The 23,445-nt window shown below is 34.3% G+C and overlaps 3 protein-coding genes across 8 annotated transcripts; 2 read left to right on the forward strand and 1 right to left on the reverse strand.

Moving 5' to 3' along the window:
- Window positions 1–38: 38 nt before the first annotated feature.
- Window positions 39–17,248, forward strand: Ugp (UDP-glucose pyrophosphorylase). 2 transcript variants are annotated; one of them, XM_078187135.1, is made up of 11 exons: window positions 39–252; window positions 342–493; window positions 13,425–13,664; window positions 13,857–14,039; window positions 14,163–14,368; window positions 15,715–15,790; window positions 15,860–16,006; window positions 16,070–16,208; window positions 16,302–16,439; window positions 16,520–16,686; window positions 16,771–17,248. In XM_078187135.1, the coding sequence occupies exons 1-11, from the start codon at window positions 39–41 to the stop codon at window positions 16,981–16,983; spliced, it is 1,875 nt and encodes a 624-aa protein (XP_078043261.1). In that variant the 3' UTR covers window positions 16,984–17,248. The 2 variants fall into 2 exon arrangements, with proteins under 2 accessions (XP_078043261.1, XP_078043262.1); XM_078187136.1 differs by lacking the exons at window positions 39–252; window positions 342–493 and adding exons at window positions 8,400–8,706; window positions 13,291–13,379 and having other exon boundaries at window positions 13,453–13,664.
- Dcps (Decapping enzyme, scavenger) lies at window positions 1,084–3,393 on the reverse strand. The gene is made up of 4 exons (XM_078187137.1): window positions 2,456–3,393; window positions 2,233–2,378; window positions 1,801–2,137; window positions 1,084–1,494 (listed from the first exon to the last, which is right to left on the reverse strand). Exons 1-4 carry the CDS (start codon window positions 2,811–2,813, stop codon window positions 1,310–1,312), a joined length of 1,026 nt encoding a protein of 341 aa, XP_078043263.1. The 5' UTR covers window positions 2,814–3,393; the 3' UTR covers window positions 1,084–1,309.
- A 1,902-nt stretch (window positions 17,249–19,150) lies between the features above and the next one.
- On the forward strand, window positions 19,151–23,432 carry LOC144472302 (activating molecule in BECN1-regulated autophagy protein 1). Of its 5 annotated transcripts, none has more exons than XM_078185262.1 (10): window positions 19,151–19,578; window positions 20,349–20,530; window positions 20,671–20,729; window positions 20,811–20,994; window positions 21,182–21,354; window positions 21,520–21,612; window positions 21,689–21,891; window positions 21,956–22,057; window positions 22,126–22,251; window positions 22,341–23,432. In XM_078185262.1, exons 2-10 carry the CDS (start codon window positions 20,363–20,365, stop codon window positions 22,778–22,780), a joined length of 1,548 nt encoding a protein of 515 aa, XP_078041388.1. In that variant the 5' UTR covers window positions 19,151–19,578; window positions 20,349–20,362; the 3' UTR covers window positions 22,781–23,432. The 5 variants fall into 5 exon arrangements, with proteins under 5 accessions (XP_078041388.1, XP_078041386.1, XP_078041387.1 ...); XM_078185260.1 differs by having other exon boundaries at window positions 22,338–23,430; XM_078185261.1 differs by having other exon boundaries at window positions 21,959–22,057; window positions 22,338–23,427.
- Window positions 23,433–23,445: the final 13 nt, after the last annotated feature.

Consider the following 23,445-nt stretch of genomic DNA (forward strand, 5'->3'; position numbering starts at 1 on the left):
TATGTTATGATGATACAGTTTCACTTGAAATTTATTAGATGAAAAGATCGTGGGTGTGGCAATACTTTGACCAAGATGAAAATGGAGAGGCAGTTTGCAGATCATGTAAAAAAAGATTTAGAACTAGTAGCGCAACCTCAGGGTTGATAAGGCATGCTGATAAAGCGCATGGCCTACACAAAATGACACAAGTAGTGCAAGAAGGAGAACATGATCCACCTATATCCAATCATTCAGATATTTCATATTCTGGTAAGTAATAAAAGCAAGCAATGTAGTGATACAATATTCCTAGATATTAATCTTCTATCTTCAATACATGTCCTGTTACATCTGTTTAGATAATGAGGATATTAAAAATGTAAACATTATCGAGGTAGACCTCCAACCATTTAGTATAATAGAAGAACAGAATTTCAAGGAATATTTCCATAGTCCTGACTATCAACCTCCAACAAAGAAGCTGAAAAGGAATCATCAACAACTAGAAGAGGTGAGTGATGTTTGTTTCATGATAAGTGTATGGAGGAGTATACAATTGTGCAGTATTTAAGGCCATACAGGTTTCGTCAGGAAGATAGTTTACCCAATCAGCCATGCAATGAATTCTAAATGCATGTTATCAAAAGTACGTTTATTAATTATGTATTGCACGAAGTGCAATACTCTATCTTTGATTTAAGCTCATAAAAGTTCAGCAATTAAAAATACGCAAAAAATAATATGTTCAATAATATTCAGTTGATAAAATAACGTGCATTTATTAAACATGGATTTCTGTCATACAATATTTCAAATTTCCCGCGCCGGTACAACACCATTGCATATAATGGCAAAAGGATCAACTGCTAAACAAAATTACCAGCAGTCGATAATATATGAACATTACATATAAACATTATTAGTAATTATTAATTATAACAATCTAAAGTTAAAGATCGATACACAGGATTATTAGGAGCAATTTGAGATCAAGAATGTTAAAAAATGCCATTTCGAATTTTTTTAAGTTTGGCACAATTCTGATATTTAATTACAAGAATGGCAAGATCTTTCGCAAAAGAAAAACCAGGGAAATGTGGTGAAGGTAAGCAGAATTTTTGCAAATCAAAAAGTTCCGCGATTTATTTATCTTTTATCACAATGGTGAAGTATGAAACAGTCTACAATTATAAGATTATAATGATAATGATACAAAGTTTTTATAACAGTCTTTTATATTTTTAAAGTGCTATGTATACTATATTTTATCCCTTATATTAAGCCATAGAAAATATATCTTTTGAATATGTATTGTTTCCTAGTTGTATTATTTTTCAACATCGTCGGATTCTGCCTTTACTTCTGTTATAACACCTTCTTCTATAAATTTATTATACAAGGGATCTGTTGCAGAAACAACAAATGAAAGTACTGCTTTTGTATAATAGTCGGGTACTAACTCAAGATTTCTTATAACCATGGATAAAAGATGTGCCTTCTCAACGTATATACCTACACAAAAAGAATATTCATAATATGAGCAGTGTTTTAGTAATTAAAAGTCCCGATATATATATATATTATCATCGATAGAACTCCATTTATTCAAACTTGTCAAAGATAAAATAATTTAAATAAGAAATATTTATTCTGGAACTATTAAGATATTATTAGTTCAGATAGTTAAATAATAAGATCTTGATATTCCAAAATTTTACTAACTAAACTAAACAAAATTTTATTTATTTAAATAGGACTCTATTATTAAATCAATTTTAAACATAATAAAATATAGAACATGCAACTATTTATATTTACCTGGAGTTTCAAACATGAGGTATGCAAAATGTACATGGAGATAATAATATGATGGTTGATAGTGCAAGTATATCCTAAGTTGAGAAGCAGGTATATTGTATTTTTTAGATATTGCATCTATTCCAGCATCCCTAATATTTTTTAATAGCGGAAGATGAGATGCATTTAACTCTCTTATTGATTTTATTTTTTGAAAAGGTAGTGCTATTAATTTTAAGGTATCTCTATGTCCATTCCATTTTAAATCATTTACCAGTATAAATCCTGTCTTCTCATCTTTATCCTCGTATACAATTTTGTCCTGTTCTGCCTTGTGTTCCATAATATTATATACCCACTGAAAATTTCACATTTATAAATGCATAATGATATTTATATTGGTCACGCACTATAAAATGCCAAAATACTAAATTATTGAAAAATTCTGTATACCTGCAAAGAAAAATTGTTTGATTCTATATGCGGAAGAGTAATTTTTTTGTAGAGTTCATATGTTTCATCTATGATGAACAGTTCCTTTCTTTTAAATTTATCAATATGCTTTTGAGTTGCAGGATGTATTAACATCATTTTTATACCTTAAATAATTTATAAATAATTCATTACATAAATGAGAAAATTAAAATGTTATTACCATGTGTACAAAACTACATACCATTGCATTCTTTCAGCGCGAAACATTCGTAATTTCCATAAACATCATTACTGTAAAGTTTGCTCACAGTTGTGTCTTTATTTAACAATTGTTTCGTTAAAGACAATGGATCGTCGGAAAATTCGGATTTTTCGAACAAAATAACGCTTGAACCTTCACGGTCCTTAAAGACACCTTCGATACACACTTGTTTTCTCAAATTATTGTTTTGCAATATTTGCTTTACTTCAAAATTGGCCAAACAAAACTTATCATCGTGTATGTTTTTAATCATTTCAGATACATTTTCATTGTCGATTTTGATTTTCTTAGCTGAAGAACATTGATCCTCGTCGGTGTTTAAAGACAGTTCCGCCATTTTTAATGATGCTTCTTCGAAACAATAATTCTCTACTTTTCAAATGAATTAGCGCAGAATCTAATTGAAAATGTATGCCGGCTAATGTTCTATTGTTTATCCCATATTTCTTTCTAATAGAATCAAGCATATAATTGTTGATCAACCTCGACTATCTTTGTTTATGGATTGCTAAGTTTTAATGTTTGAGGTTATGATACACAAATCGAGTACATAAAAGTATTTTCATTTTCTTACGATAGAATTAAATATTTTGTTTACGTGCGGTTATACAAATGCATGTTCTTGATCATATTTTTAACAAATGCTTCATAATTTGTTACACGCATACATAAATCTGCGGATATTATATACTAAGGAACTACATACAGGATCCGTAGATTGAGTACAACTGCCACATATAGACGTTGTCTGTACAGCATGCAAAATTCAAACACGGTGGCTTGGATCCAAAGCAGACACTTTATCTTTTTGTAACCTTTGCCTCATTATAAAAGTCGTACGTTAGGAAGGAACTCTTAGTGGATCTTTGTGGTTGATAACAATGCTGCAAGTAGATGATAGAAAGGTAAAGCATCAATTCAATTCTTGTCCAGTAGATCTGTGTCGATAAGATTAGCAGAGTAGCCGCGTTATCAGTAATTTTCCATTCCTGTCGGTACTCAGCTTTTCTTCGTGTCATCCATGCAATTTTTTAACGTCATCGAATACGTTTAATTCGAACTATTATAAGTATACAATGCATTGTTCTTGCTAAATTGTACCCTCTTCTCGTCTTGCGCGTTTATATAATTTATTTTTCTGTTGCATTGAGGTTATGTATTCTTTTATGAACGGCATGTTATCAAGAACGTTTCTGTGCGTTATAAATAACCCGTATTAATCTGTCATTAAGCGGATTTTACATTCTGACGAATTTAATGTCATAGAAATAGTCTTCTAAATATTAACATACTATCACCCTGCGAATAAATGTGTATTTTATTCATGTCGTATAATCTTCATATTATTGTTAGAATAGAAGGTTATCTATGCATATAACTGTCATTGTATAGTTACAATGAATTCTGAAATTGAAGTGTTATAAATAATACATGAACCAATACATTATGTACGGCTGCGTAATGCTAGCAAACGAAAATGAATTTAGTCTGCTAATTTTAAAGTTATGAATACGATTGCTTTTATTACGTCATATGTTGCACAAGATCAAATTGAATCATTATTTAATCTATTCATATAGGTGCTACTAGAGCATATTTTAATTATACAATGCAGAAAAGTTTAAATTCGTATAAAAATACGCAATTCGAATAGACAGAAATTGATGTTTTCAAATATTCGTGTTATTTTTTATTTATATATACAATTTTATCGACTTAGAAGAATACAAATCAAATGAGAATTAAATGATAATTATGTCACGAAGAACGATACGCTTGAAGCGCTCTATTTGGTTTTTCATTAGCGAAAACTTTGTTTAAATAAGAACTGTCTTCTTCGTTCCGCGTCCCATAGTTGACATAATGTTAGAATGGTATCATCATCTAATAGGGGTCTTATTACATAAGGATATCAGACGTAGATTGTCTGCGGTTACACTTCATTTGACTATTGATGATGCTAGTTTCGGCAAACAGAAGTGATACACATAATTTCCATCTGGCACACGTGTGCATGAATTTATGGACAAGCGGTGTTGGATTTTTAATAAACACGTGTTACAAGACAGCAGTTCGAACCGATCTGCCACCCACGAATTTCATTTTCGAATTCACTTTTCCATTACATTAAATGTATACAATACGTTTATTTAAAACGTTTACATAGAATTGTCAGTCATCGTAACAAATATTCTTCTTCTTTTAAAGAAATGCAAAATAAAATTCTCAGCAGTTGGTCTTTTCGAAGTTTTAATTTTGGAAAGTTTCTGCCGTATCATTAGCAAATTTGAATTGTTCGTTACGGGCGCAAACGGCAGCCATGTTTGAGTTCCATAGAAATATTTGAAAATTCGGGCACGCAAATTCTGTACGAACGGAATGCGCGTTATTATTTCCAGTTTTATTTTTTAATATTGCGAACAAATGGTAGTTGAATTGAAATGAATGAAAAACCTAAAATAAAACAATCGCGGCGTGTTTAATAACAACTTTTTTTACTCTTTAAGGCTGAACGAGTGGCAAATAAATCGTTTTTTATTTTCATCGTTGATGCAAATGTATGCTTAACTACGTGATCAATTGCACATGAACAGCTCGATCAATCTTTTCTTTAATAAGCTTTATAATGTTTACTCAGACGATAGTACCGGAATCGTTTTTAAGATTTTCTCAGAACACAAAGAAATACCTTTGTTTTTAACGTCGCCACTGATATTCAGGATCACGTTCGACTTCCACATACCGATAACCTTCTGATTCTCCGATCGAGATTAGTTGATTCTGAAAAGGTTTGTGAAATTAGATTGGAGATCAAGTAAGTCACCGTTTATCTCATTAAATCAACCGTGAACGTGGTCCCTGTCGTAGAAGATTATAGATCCCATGTTAAGTAACCGATGGTATTATTCCGTGTACAACTGACACATTTATACCAAAACGTATGTTAACATGTCTTCATTTAACTCCTTGGCTGCTACCGTTCATCTCGGTAATAGCCGTCAAAGCTAAATAGTTTCACACAATTTTATACGATAATTATACAATATTTATCGAATCGATTTACGATTAAATATTGTAGTCAATTCATTTCATATAATTAGTTATTTCATTTCATTCTTAATTTTATAATAATTTCATTTCATTTCATAATTTTAAGGAACGAGTATTGTATACTCAATTCATTACTAACTTAATCGTGTACAATTTTACGTCCAATTAATTTTTCATAACTTTATATAACGATTTTGCATTAAAATTTAACAATGATGAAGTGATATAAAAATCTATCATCATCTAAAGTTTACGTAAAACATAATAGTGTCATAAATATATGATGGCGGTACTCATCGTGTTAACAACACTCATTTCGCTAATCGGATGCGCGTTACATCTTGTATCTGTTTGAAGATTGACAGGAATTTTTAGATAAAAGTAACCATCCGCTTGCGATGTTTGATATGTACGCGTTGATGACCACGTTACGTCATTCCTCGTAAAATAAACATTAAAACGCAGAATCATTAATGTTGTGATATTATAAAGCAAACATCTTTTAGTTTCAAATAATGATCTGGTTCGCAGTAAATCTTGCATCGGTCTTACCTAAATTTTCTTCGTTCTATTTAAAAGGCACAAAGCAAGAGGTTGACATGATAAAAAATGGTATTATAAAAACAAATAAGACACTGCTCATTATCAACTATTTTGCAAGATGCTATTTAAGTAACTGGGATAAAGTTATGTTATAATTTTGTTAATACGCAATAACGTTATATTATAGTCATCAGCTACAATTTTGAGCTACAATGACACCAATTATGCCAACAGTTCGGTGGTATCGTGTGGACGTTGAGTTAAGATTTAGCAGAAGTAAATAAAAAAGTAGAAACAAAGTTAAAGGCTGTCCTAACGTTTCCCAAGCCTTACTGCTCACAGAATGCATAACAAATGCATAGTCAGTCCTCGGATGACTAAGCTTATGAATAACTTATCCAAGAAAATTGCACAGCTTCTGTGTCCCCTGTGATGATGGATGCAAATTTCAATTGTTATATTGGAATTACAATAATTATGTAAACATTCCAGCTTTGGAACACTTTCTAACGTTCCTAACGGCCCAGAAGAAGGAGTCTGCCGTTTAAACAGCGGTTTTTATGTGCACACGAATTAGGTTTCATAATTATTCAATACCTCCAAAATGGCCGCCGCCGTCGCCGCCGCGGAGGATACGGGAGCCCTTAACGAGATTGTTTGCGTCCCAGTGATCTCGACGGAATTAACCCTGAATCTGAAGCTCGGCCGATCTCTCAAGATCGTTATATGTAACGATGACTTTGTAATCATTGGGAACGTCGTTGCGAAACGTTCTCGTGCCGGCGAAGTAGCCTAACGACCGAGGGGTCTCATGTGTTCTGTAATTAAGCGAAGACCACGCGTCCGATAAGAAATTCTAATGCCGTGACCTCGCGACTATGCGATCCACTGTTGCCCTAATCGTTTCCGATAAAAAGAAAAACAGAATTCACTGGTAGACAGCTACCACGCGTCATTTGCGAAGTCACGTTGCCCGGTTATGATAAAACGCTTGCTGCCGAAGGTCGGGCCCTGATAATTCTCGAGAAACATTCTCGGAATAGGAATAGCTGTCTTTTTATAAACATTTCGCTTCCCGGCGATTGTATTCGGAAGTCGTGGGAACATTAGACCGGTTTCTGCCAAAATAGTCTTTAGATACCGACAGTCCAAGTTGATCATCAACATGACCAAAACAAGGTCGAGCAGCTTGCAACCACCGGAACCTAATACGAGACAATAAGTAGACATTTTATCGACAACCGTCGTTCGAATTCATGCGCTCCTGCAAAAACAAAATATATTTTAGATAAAAGTTAATCAGTTTTCGGATGAATGTGTGCTCGTTAATGGGCCATGGCGATGTCCTTGTTGATAAAAAATTGAATTGCTCGTGTGAGAGCGAAAGTGAGTTTTTTGTGCAATTAAATCGATCGACATTCGAGGCGTAGCAGATAATCTTCGCAATTAAAAAGTACAATGTTAATGATGACTTTAGAAAATTGTAAGCATGAAGATAAGGTTTAAAAGAATATGGGTAAATAATCAGATAATTAATCTTTTTCAATGTGCGGAATTGTAAAAATATTCAAGTAGCATGACAAAGCATTAGAACGCTTTTGCAATGCCCCGAAAGATGGTAGATTTCACAGATTCGAAGGTCTTCAACACTTGATAAATTATTTTGTTCACGTTCGATTGAATACGACTGGACTCGCTTGTTATCTAGAATAATATGCTGTATGGAATATGCAATTGAATAATTGGTGCAAACAGTACTATTATTAAGTATTACTTAAGCATGGCGTAAACTGTTCTACAAGCAAAGATTTCTCAGGACGGGTCGCCTAAAATATTCTGTATTGTCCTCAAGACGAGTCGACAACCTTATAGAGATTCCATCTTGTAGAAATCGCATAAAATCTTCCATAGCGTCCTCCAGCGACCGCGAGCCTACAGAAACTTCGTCGAATATTCATAAAAATAAATTGCTAAAACGGCTAACTACAATTCCAAAATCGACCACAGTGATCAACAGATTAAATCCTCCATAGCGTTCTCCAGCGATCGCGGCCTTAAGGAAATTCGGTGAAATGTCTACAAAAATCTAGGATAAATCGGCGATACAACTAATTGCGATATCGACGAAAGTAATGAGCGCATCAAAAGAAACGTTACAGAATTTCGGTCATGAAAGTACAGGGATACATATCGGCGAAACAGCCGGCTGCAGTTTCAGAATTGATCGGCGCGTGAAATCGTTCGCAGATCGTGGTCCGTTGACAATGCGGGAGAAACAATGGCAACGAAATCGCCTAAGTCGCGCAGAGCAGTGTCGATAGGACGATAGCGTGGATACTAGTCGGTGGCCAGTGATTTACGCGAGCAGAGCTCGCACTCCTCGGTCAATCGTCGGCTCACGTGCTCGCGTCGTGTCGGCTCGTCCCGATTCAAAGAGACTAACTTACTCGGACTCTGAAATCAGAAACGATCTCCCACCCCTCTGTCTCCATCATCTTCTTCCCTTTCCCTGGTTCCCTAATCTCCAGCAATCACGATTTTCGGGGCCGTTTCGCGGGAAAACGGTCGCGCGTCGATCCGAATCGAGCCGGGACCCCGTTCAGAATCGGTTCGCCGATGGGACAACGTCGTCGAGCGTAAGTGAAGTGCGCGACACTGATCGCGGAGCGAAACGATCGTCGGCCGGTTCGGTTTTCGCGGGCAAGTGTTCCGTTGCGTAATCAGAGGCCGTTTTCCATTTTCCATCGAGACCGATACGTCCTTGATAAGTCGACCAGAGCCGTGGACTGGCTCGCCGATTCCGGTAGAGAACGTTCGCGCGTTCGAGTTTAACGGCGGCCTCTTCGAATTAGCATGGTCTTTCAGACCCGTCGAAACTGTAATCAGCAAATGTGCCTTGTTCCGCTGATGGCTTTATCGGGATACGATAAAAGTGCTTAGGGGGGTAGTGTAGCTCCGGGCGCATTGAATTTCGGAAAGCTTGGTGTGTATGCTTGATTTTGTAGATTCGAGTCGCTGGTTATTTTTATAAGATTGCTTTCTTCTGTGACGCGGGGACTGTGAGTCGATCGCATTTTGCTGATTTTCGATTGGGATGATTTGAATTGTTACACGTTGCTCGTGATAGAAACGAGTAGGCGACGTTTAGTAAATTAGTAAATTATTAGGAATTCCGAGTAGTCTCTTGCGACAAGTGCAGACAATAATCATTTTGTACGGTGATCTGCAGTTTAATGGTGACAAACGCATTTAGCTTCGCTTATTCTGTTTCTGTCATCGTGTTATTCTGTTGTTGCGAAAAAGATAGATCACGTTTGCGGGCTATCGAGAATCTGAAAGCAAAATTTAGTCGAAATCTAAGCTAGAAAAGTCAGATAATTTTGCAGTTTACTTATAGAAATTAGCCTGGGAATATAAACGAATGATTGTTTAGCGTCTTGTACATGATTTTCGTGAAATGATGCTAAATTAGAGGCATATTTTTTCATGCCACGATAGAAAGTAACAAGAGATTCAGACGTTAACACCTTATCGACGGATGACTCGATGTCGCGTCAAAACGGCTGTTGTTGTTTGCTACGGGTGACGCAAAATAGATTGAATGAACGTTGCTTGCAATATTTCTTCATTTTAATTAATAGATTGTGGATCTTTAGGCAAAATAAAAATTATTTGCATTGGCTACAAAACCTTTTTAATAGTTCTTAGTTTTATTATTTTCATAATTTTCAATTTTCCTATTTTTAGTGACAATTGGAAATTGTTACTTTTGTTAAAACGATTAGAAATCCACTCAAAACGAATCTTAAGAAGTATACACGTACACAAATAAATTAGAAATAAATATAGAAATATGCGGAAATACAATTTAAAAATTTCAAGTCTATCTCTTCTATTAATGTTAATAAATTAGAAAAGATGTGGCAGTGATCCGTAATGTTTTCTGAATTTCTGCAACATATCTGTTGCATTCGCTTTCGTTATAGGATCCGCAGTTTAGATTTAGATTAACTTTTATTGCAAATAATTTATGAACACCAGCTGCGTGTTACGCCATGATGCGTGTGTATAACAAACTAATATTGTTGGGCGCATAGAAACGTGCTGGTCATGGTCATTATTAACGATGATCCATTGAATACGCTAGTCAGCGTGAGTACTAGCGTCGTTTCATAAGAACCGCGTTTAGAAAGATGAAAGGATGGTGCGAAAAGCTGATAAATCACTGCGAGCCTCATTTGCATTTGCATACAAACAGCTGCACAACGAATAAACATAATCTACAAACACGAAGCAAAAATAATTTTGGAATAATCGTTGCAATTATTTTTACATGGAGATTTATCGATAAAACTTAATAATTCAGTAAGAAGACAAATAAATTTGCGTAAATTATTTTAAACAATGTTTGAAATTGTTCATCGTTTCAAGGTCTTACTATATATCTTCGCTTTAATCTAACTGTCACTGTGAACTTATTTATTCATTATATCATGACTGTTAAATGAGCTGAACTAATCTAAATCAATTGAAATATTCGTTGAAGTTGATCAATGTTTGCTTGAAAGTTTAACGGACTTACGAGCTTACTTCTAACTATACAAATTACTTTGTTCATTTATTATGTAACAACTGTCAAATTACTGCGACTTATACGAGCTAATTTGTAAATTTGTTGAAGTTGGTAAACGTTCGTGCAAACATAAAACATGTTTTAATAATTAATTTAGATCGCGTACGTCTGATTATTATGAGCAGAAACTTGTCTGTTTTAATCATTATACCAATGCATACTCTAATTAATCGTTTTATTGTTTGTACGGAATTTTAGTAAAAAAACAAGTGTTGAATTATGTTCATGGAAAAACACAATGAATATGCTTTACGATCGGACGAATTGGAATTATAGCTTTTAATTCTGAATTTAATGAGGTATTATACTGAGCGAACAAATAGTAATTTGTTTTTATGGGTGAAATAAATTTATTGGCTGTTGAGGGTCGCATAGCGTAGTTCGGGAAAACATTTCGTAATGCCAGATAATTCTCCGATCTGTCGTCATCGATGTAACCTCTTTATAGACGCCTAATCGTCACACGTTATCTGACGTGCGAAAGAGATCTGCCGTCGCGGATTAAGGAAGCGAACGTCAGAATGATTTACACGCTTTGCTATCATTTTCATTCTTTATGCCAAACGCCAGCAAACTTTCCGATCACGTCAATTACACTGCACTAGATTAGATTTTGTAGATCCCTTAGCAGATGGATCAATCACGTTGTCTAACTAACATTATTTTATGTAAAATGTTTCTCCAAACTCGCCCAAATACAATGATATATTTTATTCGTAACATTGCGAGCATTTAAATGTATTTAAATAGCGCTCGAAGAGGGCGAGTCGTTGTTAATGCAATTTGATGCGAAATTTTTCTCAACTCTTTCTAAAAATTTAAGTAAAATTCAAGTATATCTGTTTTATTAAAAGTGATCCATCTTTTTGATTGACAAATAAAATATTCCGAAAAATGTTCGAAAAGCCGTCTTGCTGGCTGCGAACAATGTTTAAACACCCTTAAATATGTAGAATGTTATTAAAAAATATACTGTTGTATTTGGGAGATTCCATAGAATCGTTCTACGTTAAAACAATACGCGTAGCTTTCATGGTAGAAGCGCAATATATTCTGCAATTCCATTTTTCTTTTCGAACTTTCATTTTCGTTTCTTTTCTCATTAAAATTATAGTGAAACAAGTTTCGGTATTCATAATGACTTGGAAAAGTATGTGATTTTGTTTGGTGGAATACATGGAATCGTGTTTTCTCTGAAACATCATTCTGTATATAAACTATTTGATTTATGGTATTTTCGTTTTTTTTTTTTTTTTATTTTGTTTTTTTACGTAACTGGCATTCGCTGCATGCGCGATGATGATAAGTTATCTGTACCGTATTTCACCATCCACAAATTATGCTCCATTTCTTCATTCGCAACTATCTCCGTGGATAAAGACAGAGGGAGAAAATTTCTTCGCTGCTTAATCTGAAGCCATGTGGAAAATTCGGAAACTCTTTGGTAGCGTCGCGTCGTCGTTTCGAAGATAGACGCGGGTGATTGACAGTGTCTTTGGAGATACTGCCCGGGAAAGTACTAGATTATCAACGGCTGACACTATTCAATACACATCTGTTACGTATTGAGTCGAAATCTGTGAATTTTTCTTAATTCTGTAATTTGATCTTCGAAAAAAATCGATTCTGAAGAAGAGCGTATAATTTTCAAATTCGAACACGTTTGGTGCTTTCATGGCTATAGTGATTCAGTTTTAATTTTCATAGTAATATTCTTTGGACTCTTCCGAATAAGATGACATAGGATTATATTGCGCTATTGGCACGGAAGCATGTTTAAATAATTGTTTAAACGTTGAGTACCACTGCTGAGGTTGCACGCCTTGCATAATTATTTCGTTTGTATCTTCAAAGTCGAACGTCATTTTAAATATTTTCCACTGTCATTTGTAGGTTGAAGATCCACTCTTTGAATTGTTTAAATCGTTCACTGTTTAAACATTGAACGCCGTTTAAACATAAACACTGTTTAATAATCTAATGTTACACTATGTTAGTTTAGCGGGTGGGCTACATAAAATGCTACATCCAACTAATTAAGTTTAATAGTATTCGTATTACTGCATTCCAAACAGTTTAATTAAAACTCGCTGCGTAATTAGAATCATTGTGCCATAAAAAATGTTTTAATAGCACTACTAAACGTGGATGCTAAAAATAACGTCAGACTACTGTACTTATCTTTTGCGAGCAGGATGGAGAAAAAATCTCTGAAAAACGTGTTTAGAAACATAAATGTTGTTTCGTGTCGATTTTCGCACCCGTTATTCAAACAATTAATCAATTAGGATTAACAATGTCAATATAAAATTATTGAAACCAATGAAGATCTGTGTCAATGCAAGCTCATTATTTTTCAAAAGTAAAATAGCCGATTATGAATGATAAATATTACTTTGTCACGTAGCAAAATTGAAAATTCCCTTAAAAACGCATCTGTAAAAACAAAAACAAAAGAATTAAAACAGAAGAGCTATCGCGATTGAAAAATTATTATCGTGAGTTCGTAAATAGTCTCTCGTTATCAAAACCGTCCGACGATCCGCGGTTTTCACTCGAAAATTCTGAACTCAGTCTGTTCCATTAGAGACCCAAAGAGAAAAGCAAATTAAACGATGCACAATTTCGAGAAATTGACCACCGGCAATGGTGGGACGATGGGCTGCAAGGGGAAAGGTATTTATCTTTTTATATTTTTCCATTATCCTTCGTGAACGACAGGCACGTGGTCATCAACGCAGTCCCTCAGATACACAGGCATTTCGTGAGAGGACCAAGAGGGATGCCCTGATCGAGCTCCAAAGGGAATTGGAAAAGCTCCAAGCTACTGCCCCTACAAGTGATCTCCAGAACGAGTTCCAAAGACAGTTCGACGGCTTTACTAATTTATTCGAACGGTTTCTGCAAGAGGAAGGACCCTCACTAGAATGGGACCGCATACAGAAACTGCCAGACGATGCTGTAAGGAATACTCATTACCCTAATTAGAGTAAAACCATTCAAATCGTTAATCAGTTGTAAAGAGATCGTTCATTTTTCCATTATTAGATCAAAGATAATACAGTTTTTAATCAATTGGAAGCAACTCCAATTATTTTGTTTGTTCTGTTCTGAGAAAACTGTGCGCTTGAAACTCCATTTCTATGTTACTAGATCAGAGATTACAATTCTCTGTCAATCCCAGAAGGAGAAGAGGTCAAAGATCTTTTGAACAAGCTAATTGTTATCAAATTGAATGGTGGACTTGGAACTAGTATGGGATGTCATGGACCAAAGTCTGTGATAGCTGTACGAAATGGACTTACATTTTTGGACCTTACGGTTCAACAGATTGAGGTAATCTACATAAACTATATATTATAATACAGATTGAACTAAATTTAAACGATGTTATAGATTAAAGCAATTTAATTTTGACAGAAGTAAAATGTGAATAATTGAATTATTGCTTGTAAACAGTATTTGAACAAAACTTATAATGCCAACGTACCCCTCATCTTGATGGACTCTTTCAACACTGACGATGACACGCAACGAATTATCAGGAAGTACAAAGGGATTGATGTTGACATCTACACCTTTAATCAAAGCTGTTATCCTCGCATCAACAGAGATTCTTTGCTACCTATTGCTAAGCATTGTGATGTACCAGACGATATTGAAGCGTAAGAATAGCAGTATAGATTCTTTACTATTGTATTCATGATTTTAGATATTAACACTAGATTTACGGGCGTTTCTTATATACCTATCTCTACGGCACCCGTCAAATTGACGGGTAGATGAAAATACGTATTTATTTTAAAAAATCAACTTATTCAAACTAAGTCTGAGTTGAACAATATAAGGCTTCATGTAAAAATAAAATATTAATAAGTCAAAATCTGTTTTTATCACAGAAATGATAACAATAATGTAAACGCTACAGGATGAACATTTTTATCGAGCACATTTTTTACATATGTTTTGAATTTCTTTTGTGCATTTTTCGCATACGATCTTCTTGCAATACATACAGCAACTACTGCTTTTATTTTTATTGCAGTAGCCCATTTGACAACTTTTTCGGACTCCTGATGTTGAAGGTGACAGAACTGAAACGGCTGAACTTTGACAAAATATAAACTCTTTTCTGGATATTTTGGATCCGGTACACTCTCTATACAGTATCCACGCGTTTATCGCTGCCAAATCTAAAATGTTATAAAAAAGGAGGCCATCGGGGCCACCGGCGACACCCCGCTTTCACGCTATGATTGCTAAAAAAGGGTGATCGGCGAAAGTAAAAAATCTGTGCCCAAATTCAATTACCCTATTGTAAATACTTACAATAAGCGGGGACTACAATAACCGGAACTTTTGCACACTGTCTTCGAAAAATGTTCTTATCACTGTCACTGCAAAAACTATACTGAAGACCAGCTCGTGCCACCGCAGTCTAACGTCGGCTATCGCCGGCTTTGAAAATTGTTTGTATGTGTTGTTATATTGAACCAACACATGAACCGAAAATCTTTTCGATACGACATTTAGTCTGCCGTATGCTTTGAGTTTCGAATGACGCGGGGATCTCTCTGGTAATCGATTTTGTTGAATACACAAAACGGGCCACCCAGGCCAAACAGTTTACTTTATATGTACACATTATCGATCCACTATTGAGATATAATGAGTTCGAGGCATCTCAGACTTTTCGTTCACTCTTATATTTACTGTTGGAGGAATAATTTTACAAACGAAGCAAATATATAAGGATTGTTTACGTAATCAGCTAACCCGTCAATTTGACGGGCTCCGTAGAGATAGGTATACCACATAAAAATTTCCAAATTTAGGAAGCTTAAGAAAATAATAATTGTGTGTATAAACTCTCTTAATGAAATTATAAATTTACGGCGCAAAATAGTTAAGATTAATGCTATGGTTTTTTGCGTGTTTCATTTCAAAGTTTGAAATCCGTCAAATTGACGGGTCCCGTAAACCTAGTGTGAGACACATATTTTATTTACAGGTGGTACCCACCTGGTCATGGAGATTTCTACGAGAGCTTCAGGAATTCTGGTTTATTGAAGAAATTCTTGAAAGAAGTACGTTTCCTTCTAACTTCTTGTACTAATGCAAGCAGCAATAGATCTTAATAATGTCTGTCTTTGTAGGGACGCGAGTATTGTTTCATTTCAAATATTGATAATCTCGGCGCCACTGTAGATTTCAAAATTTTGAAAATGTTATTGGCCAAAAATGAACCGTCCCCCCTAGAATTTGTAATGGAAGTTACTGATAAAACTCGTGCTGATGTCAAGGTAATAACATGTTTAATCCTTGTACTGAAACAGATTTTTATGGATATCGTTCGATAAATTTAGGGTGGAACGTTAATTAAATATGAAGACAAACTCCGTCTTCTTGAAATTGCACAAGTTCCAAAAGATCATGTGGACGACTTCAAATCTGTAAAAACCTTCAAGTTCTTTAATACAAATAATTTGTGGATCAAACTTAGCGGTACGTATTACTAGTTTTCTTTTTATAATATTGGATATTTCAAGTTGTGACGCTACTGTGTACATTTGCTATATGAATTAATTAATTTTGCAGCCATCGATAGGGTTGTTAACTCAAACTCTCTGAACATGGAAATTATCGTTAATAATAAGACCTTCGGCAATGGCATGAATATTATCCAATTAGAGACAGCTGTAGGATCTGCAATGAAGTCATTTGAAGGAAGTATTGGTAAGGAACGCGGTCGTTACTCTTCGTAGAGCTTGCCATCTGCATTTACGTTATCATGTAATTTTGTAAATGCATTATAGGTATAAATGTGCCACGTAGCAGATTTTTGCCAGTAAAAAAGACCTCAGATTTAATGCTAGTTATGAGTAATTTGTACACTCTCCGCAATGGTTCCTTAGTAATGAGTCCGCAACGAATGTTCCCAACAACACCCCTTATCAAATTAGGCGATAATCATTTCTCCAAGGTTATTATTTTTCTCATATTTTACACAATGTTTTATCAACCCTCTTAAACACGTCGTTTCGAATGATTAATTAATTTCTTTCAGGTCAAAGAGTTTCTCACCAGATTTCCAACTATACCAGACCTGCTGGAGTTAGATCACTTAACAGTGTCAGGTGACGTTACTTTTGGGAAAGGTGTGACCTTGAAAGGAACAGTCATTATCATCGCGAATCACGGGGAACGCATAGATCTTCCATCGGGCACAATCTTAGAAAACAAAATTGTTTCCGGCAATCTACGTATTTTGGATCATTAAATGATTTATTATAGGAAAGATATTTCGACTGTGTTACGATAACAAAAAAATCTAACGGAAGTGCGTATAATATAGTTTGTTTCATATTAAGAGTTTAATTATATTTCAAATAAGAGTATGCATGTTGTAATTGTATATTAAAAAAAGAGTATAAAAGAATCTATAGGCGAAATAATTTAACTTTATAATGTAAAAATAAAGAAGTACTATTTTGATCGTAGTAAGGAGGAGATAGTAAAATTATAGTTAAGCGTTATGTTAAAAATTTCTGTTCTTTTTATTTCTTCATCTTTTTGAATCCATTTTAAATTCATCGATGAAGAAATTTTCGTTTCCCAATTATTAATAACTGTTTTATTTGAATGAACAATTGATCGAGACATGTATAAATGTTGCTGAAAGTGTATTCTACAATTTTTAGTCACTAATATTCATGGATTATTAATTAATATTTTGTTAGAAATGGCAGTTTATTCAGATCCTTATTACTCCAGCGCCGCCATTTTGTTACCTGCGTTCAGAATTGGAGCAAAAATTCAAATTCATTTAATGTGAACTTTCTTAAGCACATTACACATAATAGCATTATTATTGTTGTGTAGCTTTGAGTGGGATTTAGGGAAGTTTGGCTGGTTTGGATGCCCGTGGAACACAAAAGTGTTCTGCTTGTGTAGGACTTGTAAAAATTAACTAGTTACACAAAAATCGTCTTTAAAACTTTATTTCCTGGATAACGATGTTATCTCCAAGCCTTCAAAATAAAGTCTGTCTGTATTTTCCCGAGGAATCGAGTTTTCTTCTTGCGTTCCCTCTGGTTTTTCCTGCCTTGTCCAATAGGAAAATTGGGGTCCTCTAGCTGGATGCTGATTCGTCGGATGGCTTGTCTTCCGGTTGCAGATTGGTGGTGATTGGTGGTTCGACGGCACGCGTGCGGTTAGGAGTGCGCGGTAGTCGAGCGCGCAGGGGTAAAAAGCTCACCGAAACGAGCGGTGTGGGGGTGTGCCGCGCGCGAAGATATCGGCTCGTGGACTGAGTGAGAGAGAGAGAGAGAGAGGTCAGAGAGGGTTCCGAGAAGTCCTTGTTTAAAGATTTACGACGACCTGTACTTGAGAGATCCGGGTTTGTCATTGTGTCTCGTCTAGTTCATGTGAAATTGGAGAGGATCTTACGAGAAGCTACGTGAATTTCTCTACATTCCTCGATTAGTCTCGCTAAATAAAAAAAAGACTCAACGAAGAATTTCGTGGGAACTCTCTCTTTATTTCCTTACATATTCTCAGTTATTCCTCTCGGGCGATACAGTGTCTCTATATAAATATATGATCTAAATCTGTATTTATATTCGAATTTCCCTCCTGTCGGCATCAACTCAGTTTATAATTTGCATAACCAGAGGCGCTATTTATAACTACGTTCGTGTGATTACGCAACATTATTATTATTATTATTATTATTATTATTATTATTGTAATTATTATTATAAAAGAACAATAATCATTTGTCGCTAAGTTTTTAAATGCAATATATTTGTAAAGATAACAACACTTCACAATTTGACCGCCTTATTTGACATGCACTTTATCTGTGCAGTCTGATGTAGAATCCGTTATCATACTACAGTAGTATCTCACCATATTGTGCCAGGGGCAAACGGCTCAGAAAGTTGAGGTGTGGTATAGAAATTGTCTTTCTCTGATTGGTTGACGTTCCACAGCTAAACAATGCTGCTCTCACAGTTTTAGACAAAGAGAGGAAGTGACGAGTGACCAAGAGAGCATGTCATCAGACAACTACAAGTGAAACCAGTTACATGTTTGCGGTCTCACTCTTTTCGTGCATTCGTACATCTGTTCTATCTAAAAAACGCTGTGTTTCAGATGGAACACCAGCCAAACGAAAAGAGTGATACCACAAGCACGAATGAGTGAACGACTTAGATTTCTCGTTCGTGTGCACCCTCACACATAGAGCTCACTGCTTTTGTTTTGTATTTCTCGATCATCTCCCGTTCTCTTTTTAAATTAACTGCGCAAAACTGGGTGCGTATTAAAATGGTGGGGATGAAAAGGCGCAATATTGCAAGATAGAAATGGCTCAATATAGCGAGGCATCGCTGGTATTATTTTTTCTAGAGTTGGTATGTAATTCAGATTCAGAGCCACGGGCAGAAAAATGCATTGCTTGCAATTGCAATGTCTGTACAGATCTTACAATTAAATTTGTGCTTTGGGGCTCGGCATCTATAAATGGAATCGATTCTCCTGTATTCGTAATGCCCGCCTTGGGTTCCGTTTTTTGGCCATTTATCTAAGCTTTTTGCCTTATATGGCCAATTACTGTTGTTCCCGTGATTTACAAACAACCGCGAATCCTCGCGGCTTCAGTGATCTCTGTGTATCGATAAATGCACAGTATTGTTTTTGTGATTTAATGTGTTCAGTGTCAATCCGACGAAAATGTTTGGTGTTGTTCAGTGACAAACGGTAACATGAATGTCGAAATCAAATTTTTTCATTAACTGTTTTCGCAGCCGACTTATTCGACCCCGGAGATTCATTTTGACACAGCGAAAATTTCGCTCCGAAACTGCCTCAGGTAATATTAGTTGCGCATTGTTATATACTATCGACCGGTACTCTACTTTTAAATAATGAAATATATCGAGTTTCTTTGATCTTGAGAAGTAATTGTTTTTGACAACTTGCAATATTTAAGAAGCAGTGTAAATATTTGGTAAACACACGAGCATAATGATAAAGAAGATAGTACAGACTTATTATAAATGAATAGCATTTATTAGATTTGTTTAAAAAATAGTATAGTTATGTATACAACACAGAGTTTATACCTTTATAATATACACGAATTAACTATTAAAATGATTAATCAAATTTAGTTAACAGTGTTTTTAAATTTATTTTAACCTTGACAGATTGTTTTTGAAGCTATATCTAAATAAATTTTTATCTAAATAAATTTTAAGCTTGACAGATTGTTTTTGAAGCTATATTTAAATAAATTTTTGGAACCTAATTACATGTGTTGTCAAATATTATTGTTTGCATTGTATCATTGTTGAAAAGCTAAAATGATTGGCATAGTGTTGTTTTTAGTTTAAAAATGATAGATGACTGTCATTTGTATTTCAACATTATATGATATAGTAAGATACCATTTTAAATGAACCATTTGGGAGAGTCAAAATCTCCAAACAATTTAATAAAATCTACAACTTGGAACAAAACACAGAAAACCTGAACATTTATAAAATTTATTGACATGCAAGCTGCAGTCAAAGCAAAGTAGTTGTTGTGGGACATTAAACAATGAATAAAAAAGATATATAAAAATTATAAATATTACAGGATAATCTTGGTCAATGGAGAATGATAAAAGGAGATTAGGACTGCTTCATTGCAGTCAGTCACAAAATGTTTTGCATTATTTAATGCTCAGAGATTTTGGATTAAACACACTGCATAGACCTAGTGCAGAATTAAAATTAATAGCTGAAAAAAATCTTTCTTTAAAAGATCACAGAGAGTTGGTAAGTTTCATAAAATATTTTTTATTGTTGATATTCATTTTTCATTGTTGCTTGAAATCAGAATATGTATTCACAATTTATGAACAAACAATGTTTAAGTTATAGGAATGAATAATTTTTATGTCACTAATTTTGTATAGATATGTAACTTACCTGGTGTTCCTAGAACAACATTTCTGATGGTTTTTAGTCCAGATGGGTGAGAGTCATAATCAGTTTTATATATAACTGGAAATATTATAAAATGATAGTTTGAATGACATGTTAAACTTAATTTCAGAACTATAATGGCATCAACACATGGAGACCACAATGTTTATATTACTGAAGTTAAAACTGGAAAGAATATTAAAACACTTGGTGGTCATCCGCGCACACCATGGAGTCTTTCATTTCATCCTTCCTCCAATAATATTTTAGCTTCTGGTTGTTTAGGTGGTCAAGTTCGTGTTTGGGATTTAAATGTTAGTATTGTTCAAGTTGTAATTTTAACATAAAAAGATTTGATGATATAGAGCTGTATTTCAACAATTTGTGTAGAATCAATTAATACTATACTTTTCATTTGAAAAACTTATTTTTGTGATAAAAGTAAATCTATATTTGTAAATAATTTTAGCAATATAGTTTACAATATACTTCATTAAATAGGATGGTTGTAAAGTTTGGGATACACAAAATGAGACAGTAATAGCTTCTCTTGCTTTTCACCCAACTGAAAGGCTACTTCTTATTGCTACCTGTAATGAAATCTATTTTTGGGATTGGACTGTACCTGTACCTTATTATGCTGCAAGCACTAGAGTTGATGGTCGAAAAGTAAGGTGAGCTACGCTACATTACAAGTTACTGAATGAGATCTCATTTTTTTTTATAAAATCATTATCAGAGCTTTACTTATGTAGATGCATTCGTGTATGTGATACAATTTGCATATCATTTTGTAGCCACTCATAATTACTTGATTATATGTATATTATTTGTTTCAGATATGTTGCATTTGATTATTCTGGAAGGAAGCTGGTCACAGGTATTAGAAACATTCCAGAAAAATTGCGCGATTTGAATCATCTACAATATGGGTATGACTTTTTTTTTTATTAATGTAGACTTAATTATGAAACAAGAAATATTTATAAGACATATTTTTTATTTCAGCTGGTTAGTTTCAATCAGAAGATGTATTAAGAAAATGGAAAGAATTGAACGCCTAGAACGAAATACTTATGTATATGAGAGACATTCAAATAATGAGAACACCGAATTTAGAAATCCATCTGTTTCAGTACATTCCCATAGAATCATGTCGAATAATCCTTGTCTTCATCATAGAAGGAGACTTCCTCCCCAGGTTACTGAAGGTAATTGTAAAGAAAGTAAAGTATAGAATTACATTATTAAAAATTCTTTTACTGAATAATGAAGTAGTTGCAGAGCTAACTACTTTAAATGATGCCCTTGAAGTTGAAACTTATCGTGTACAAGCATGGGACTTCTCTACTGGAGAAACACTTGATATTACTAATAGTACGTATCTTGTTGTATACAAAATAAATTACGATTGTATATTGATTTTTTATGTTTGCTTATTTTAGATGAGAAGAATGTTGTTGTGCGAAGTTGTAAAATTCGCAATGATGCCACCTTAGATATTTCTCCAGATGGAAAATTGTTAACTACCATGTACCCATCGGGTGGACTGGGCTGGGCAACTACTGTAGGTAAATGATCTATATTGAATAATGCCTATTTAATTAATTCTTTACTTTATGTAAATTTTGTCTAATGTGATGAATCATTTTTTTAGCAGTTTTCAGTTTACAATGGGATACGTTAGGAGAAATAATTTATTCGACACAAATATATGAGTCCGCAGTTTCCGTTTCAATTTCTCCAACACAGCAACATCTTTTGATAGGTCTCGCAAGTAATATCAATCCGTCAAGACTGTCTCCGAACCCCAGTCCCATGGCTTTGATTTATCAATTAAGACGTAATGACAATCGAAGAGGGGAACAGATATCGAATGATAGTGATGCGCAATATAATTTATGTAAATACAGGACAGGTGTTAATAATAGAAGTGAGGAATTGAATAACAGAACGGATATGGTGCTTATTCGAAAACTATTTCGAACTGAAAAGGTAGTTCCTAACGATTCAAGTTTAAATTGTATCAGATGGATACCACAAGCTGGACGGGGATTGGTTTATGCAACTAATACCGGAGAATTAAATATTCTCTACTAATTTGTATGCACTATGTATCTATTAACCCACGCCGTACCACGCCTGGGTTTTATTCGGACCCAGAGCTCGAGGACTAACTTGACTGTTTTACACTTGACGCTGTCTGCCGTTTATTTAAAAAATAGTACGGCAAGATGATAGTAATAATAATAATAATAATAATAATAATGACGATAATGAAATTTGTTATGAAATTGTTTACATACATTTTAACCTAATCATGGGGCTTCACGTAAACGCCCAACTGCCGGTACTGCGAGGGTACGCATACATATGCCATTAGAATTCTCTACAATTCGTTTCGCTGTTGATACTTGTTGATCATGTAATAATAATCATTCTCTTTATCAGAATGATATGTTTTGTTTTAAACAATCACGCTTATGATTTCTAACAAAAATTGTAGTAAATTGAAGGAAAAAAACATGGAATAATAATGTACCTAATTTTTAGAGTTTATATAATTTATATGTTTATTACAATAGAAATACGAAACATGTAATATACGGATCATGGATATTCGAATCGGACTGCATTTTTAGATGTAATATTGTATTTATATAATGATTGAAATTGTTTTTACACTTCCATATCATTCGATATATTTCATTAATATCCTTCCATTGCTTCAACAATATTCTTAAATCAAAGAATATTATTGTGAT

The sequence above is a fragment of the Augochlora pura genome, chromosome 7, assembly GCF_028453695.1.
Source record: "Augochlora pura isolate Apur16 chromosome 7, APUR_v2.2.1, whole genome shotgun sequence".
Taxonomy (NCBI): domain Eukaryota; kingdom Metazoa; phylum Arthropoda; class Insecta; order Hymenoptera; family Halictidae; genus Augochlora; species Augochlora pura.

Bases quoted from the DNA above. Each gene is read 5' to 3' on its own strand.
- Ugp (XM_078187135.1), top strand. From the start codon at position 39: ATGAAAAGATCGTGGGTGTGGCAATACTTTGACCAAGATGAAAATGGA. The intron at 13,665-13,856 runs GTAAGGAATACT...CTATGTTACTAG, and splicing joins AGAAACTGCCAGACGATGCT to ATCAGAGATTACAATTCTCT. The intron at 14,040-14,162 runs GTAATCTACATA...GCTTGTAAACAG, and splicing joins TTACGGTTCAACAGATTGAG to TATTTGAACAAAACTTATAA.
- Dcps (XM_078187137.1), bottom strand. From the start codon at position 2,813: ATGGCGGAACTGTCTTTAAACACCGACGAGGATCAATGTTCTTCAGCT. The intron at 2,138-2,232 runs GTATACAGAATT...TGAAATTTTCAG, and splicing joins CAAACAATTTTTCTTTGCAG to TGGGTATATAATATTATGGA. The intron at 1,495-1,800 runs GTAAATATAAAT...CTTTTTGTGTAG, and splicing joins CCTCATGTTTGAAACTCCAG to GTATATACGTTGAGAAGGCA.
- LOC144472302 (XM_078185260.1), top strand. From the start codon at position 20,363: ATGGAGAATGATAAAAGGAGATTAGGACTGCTTCATTGCAGTCAGTCA. The intron at 20,995-21,181 runs GTTAGTATTGTT...TTCATTAAATAG, and splicing joins TTCGTGTTTGGGATTTAAAT to GATGGTTGTAAAGTTTGGGA. The intron at 21,355-21,519 runs GTGAGCTACGCT...TATTTGTTTCAG, and splicing joins GTTGATGGTCGAAAAGTAAG to ATATGTTGCATTTGATTATT.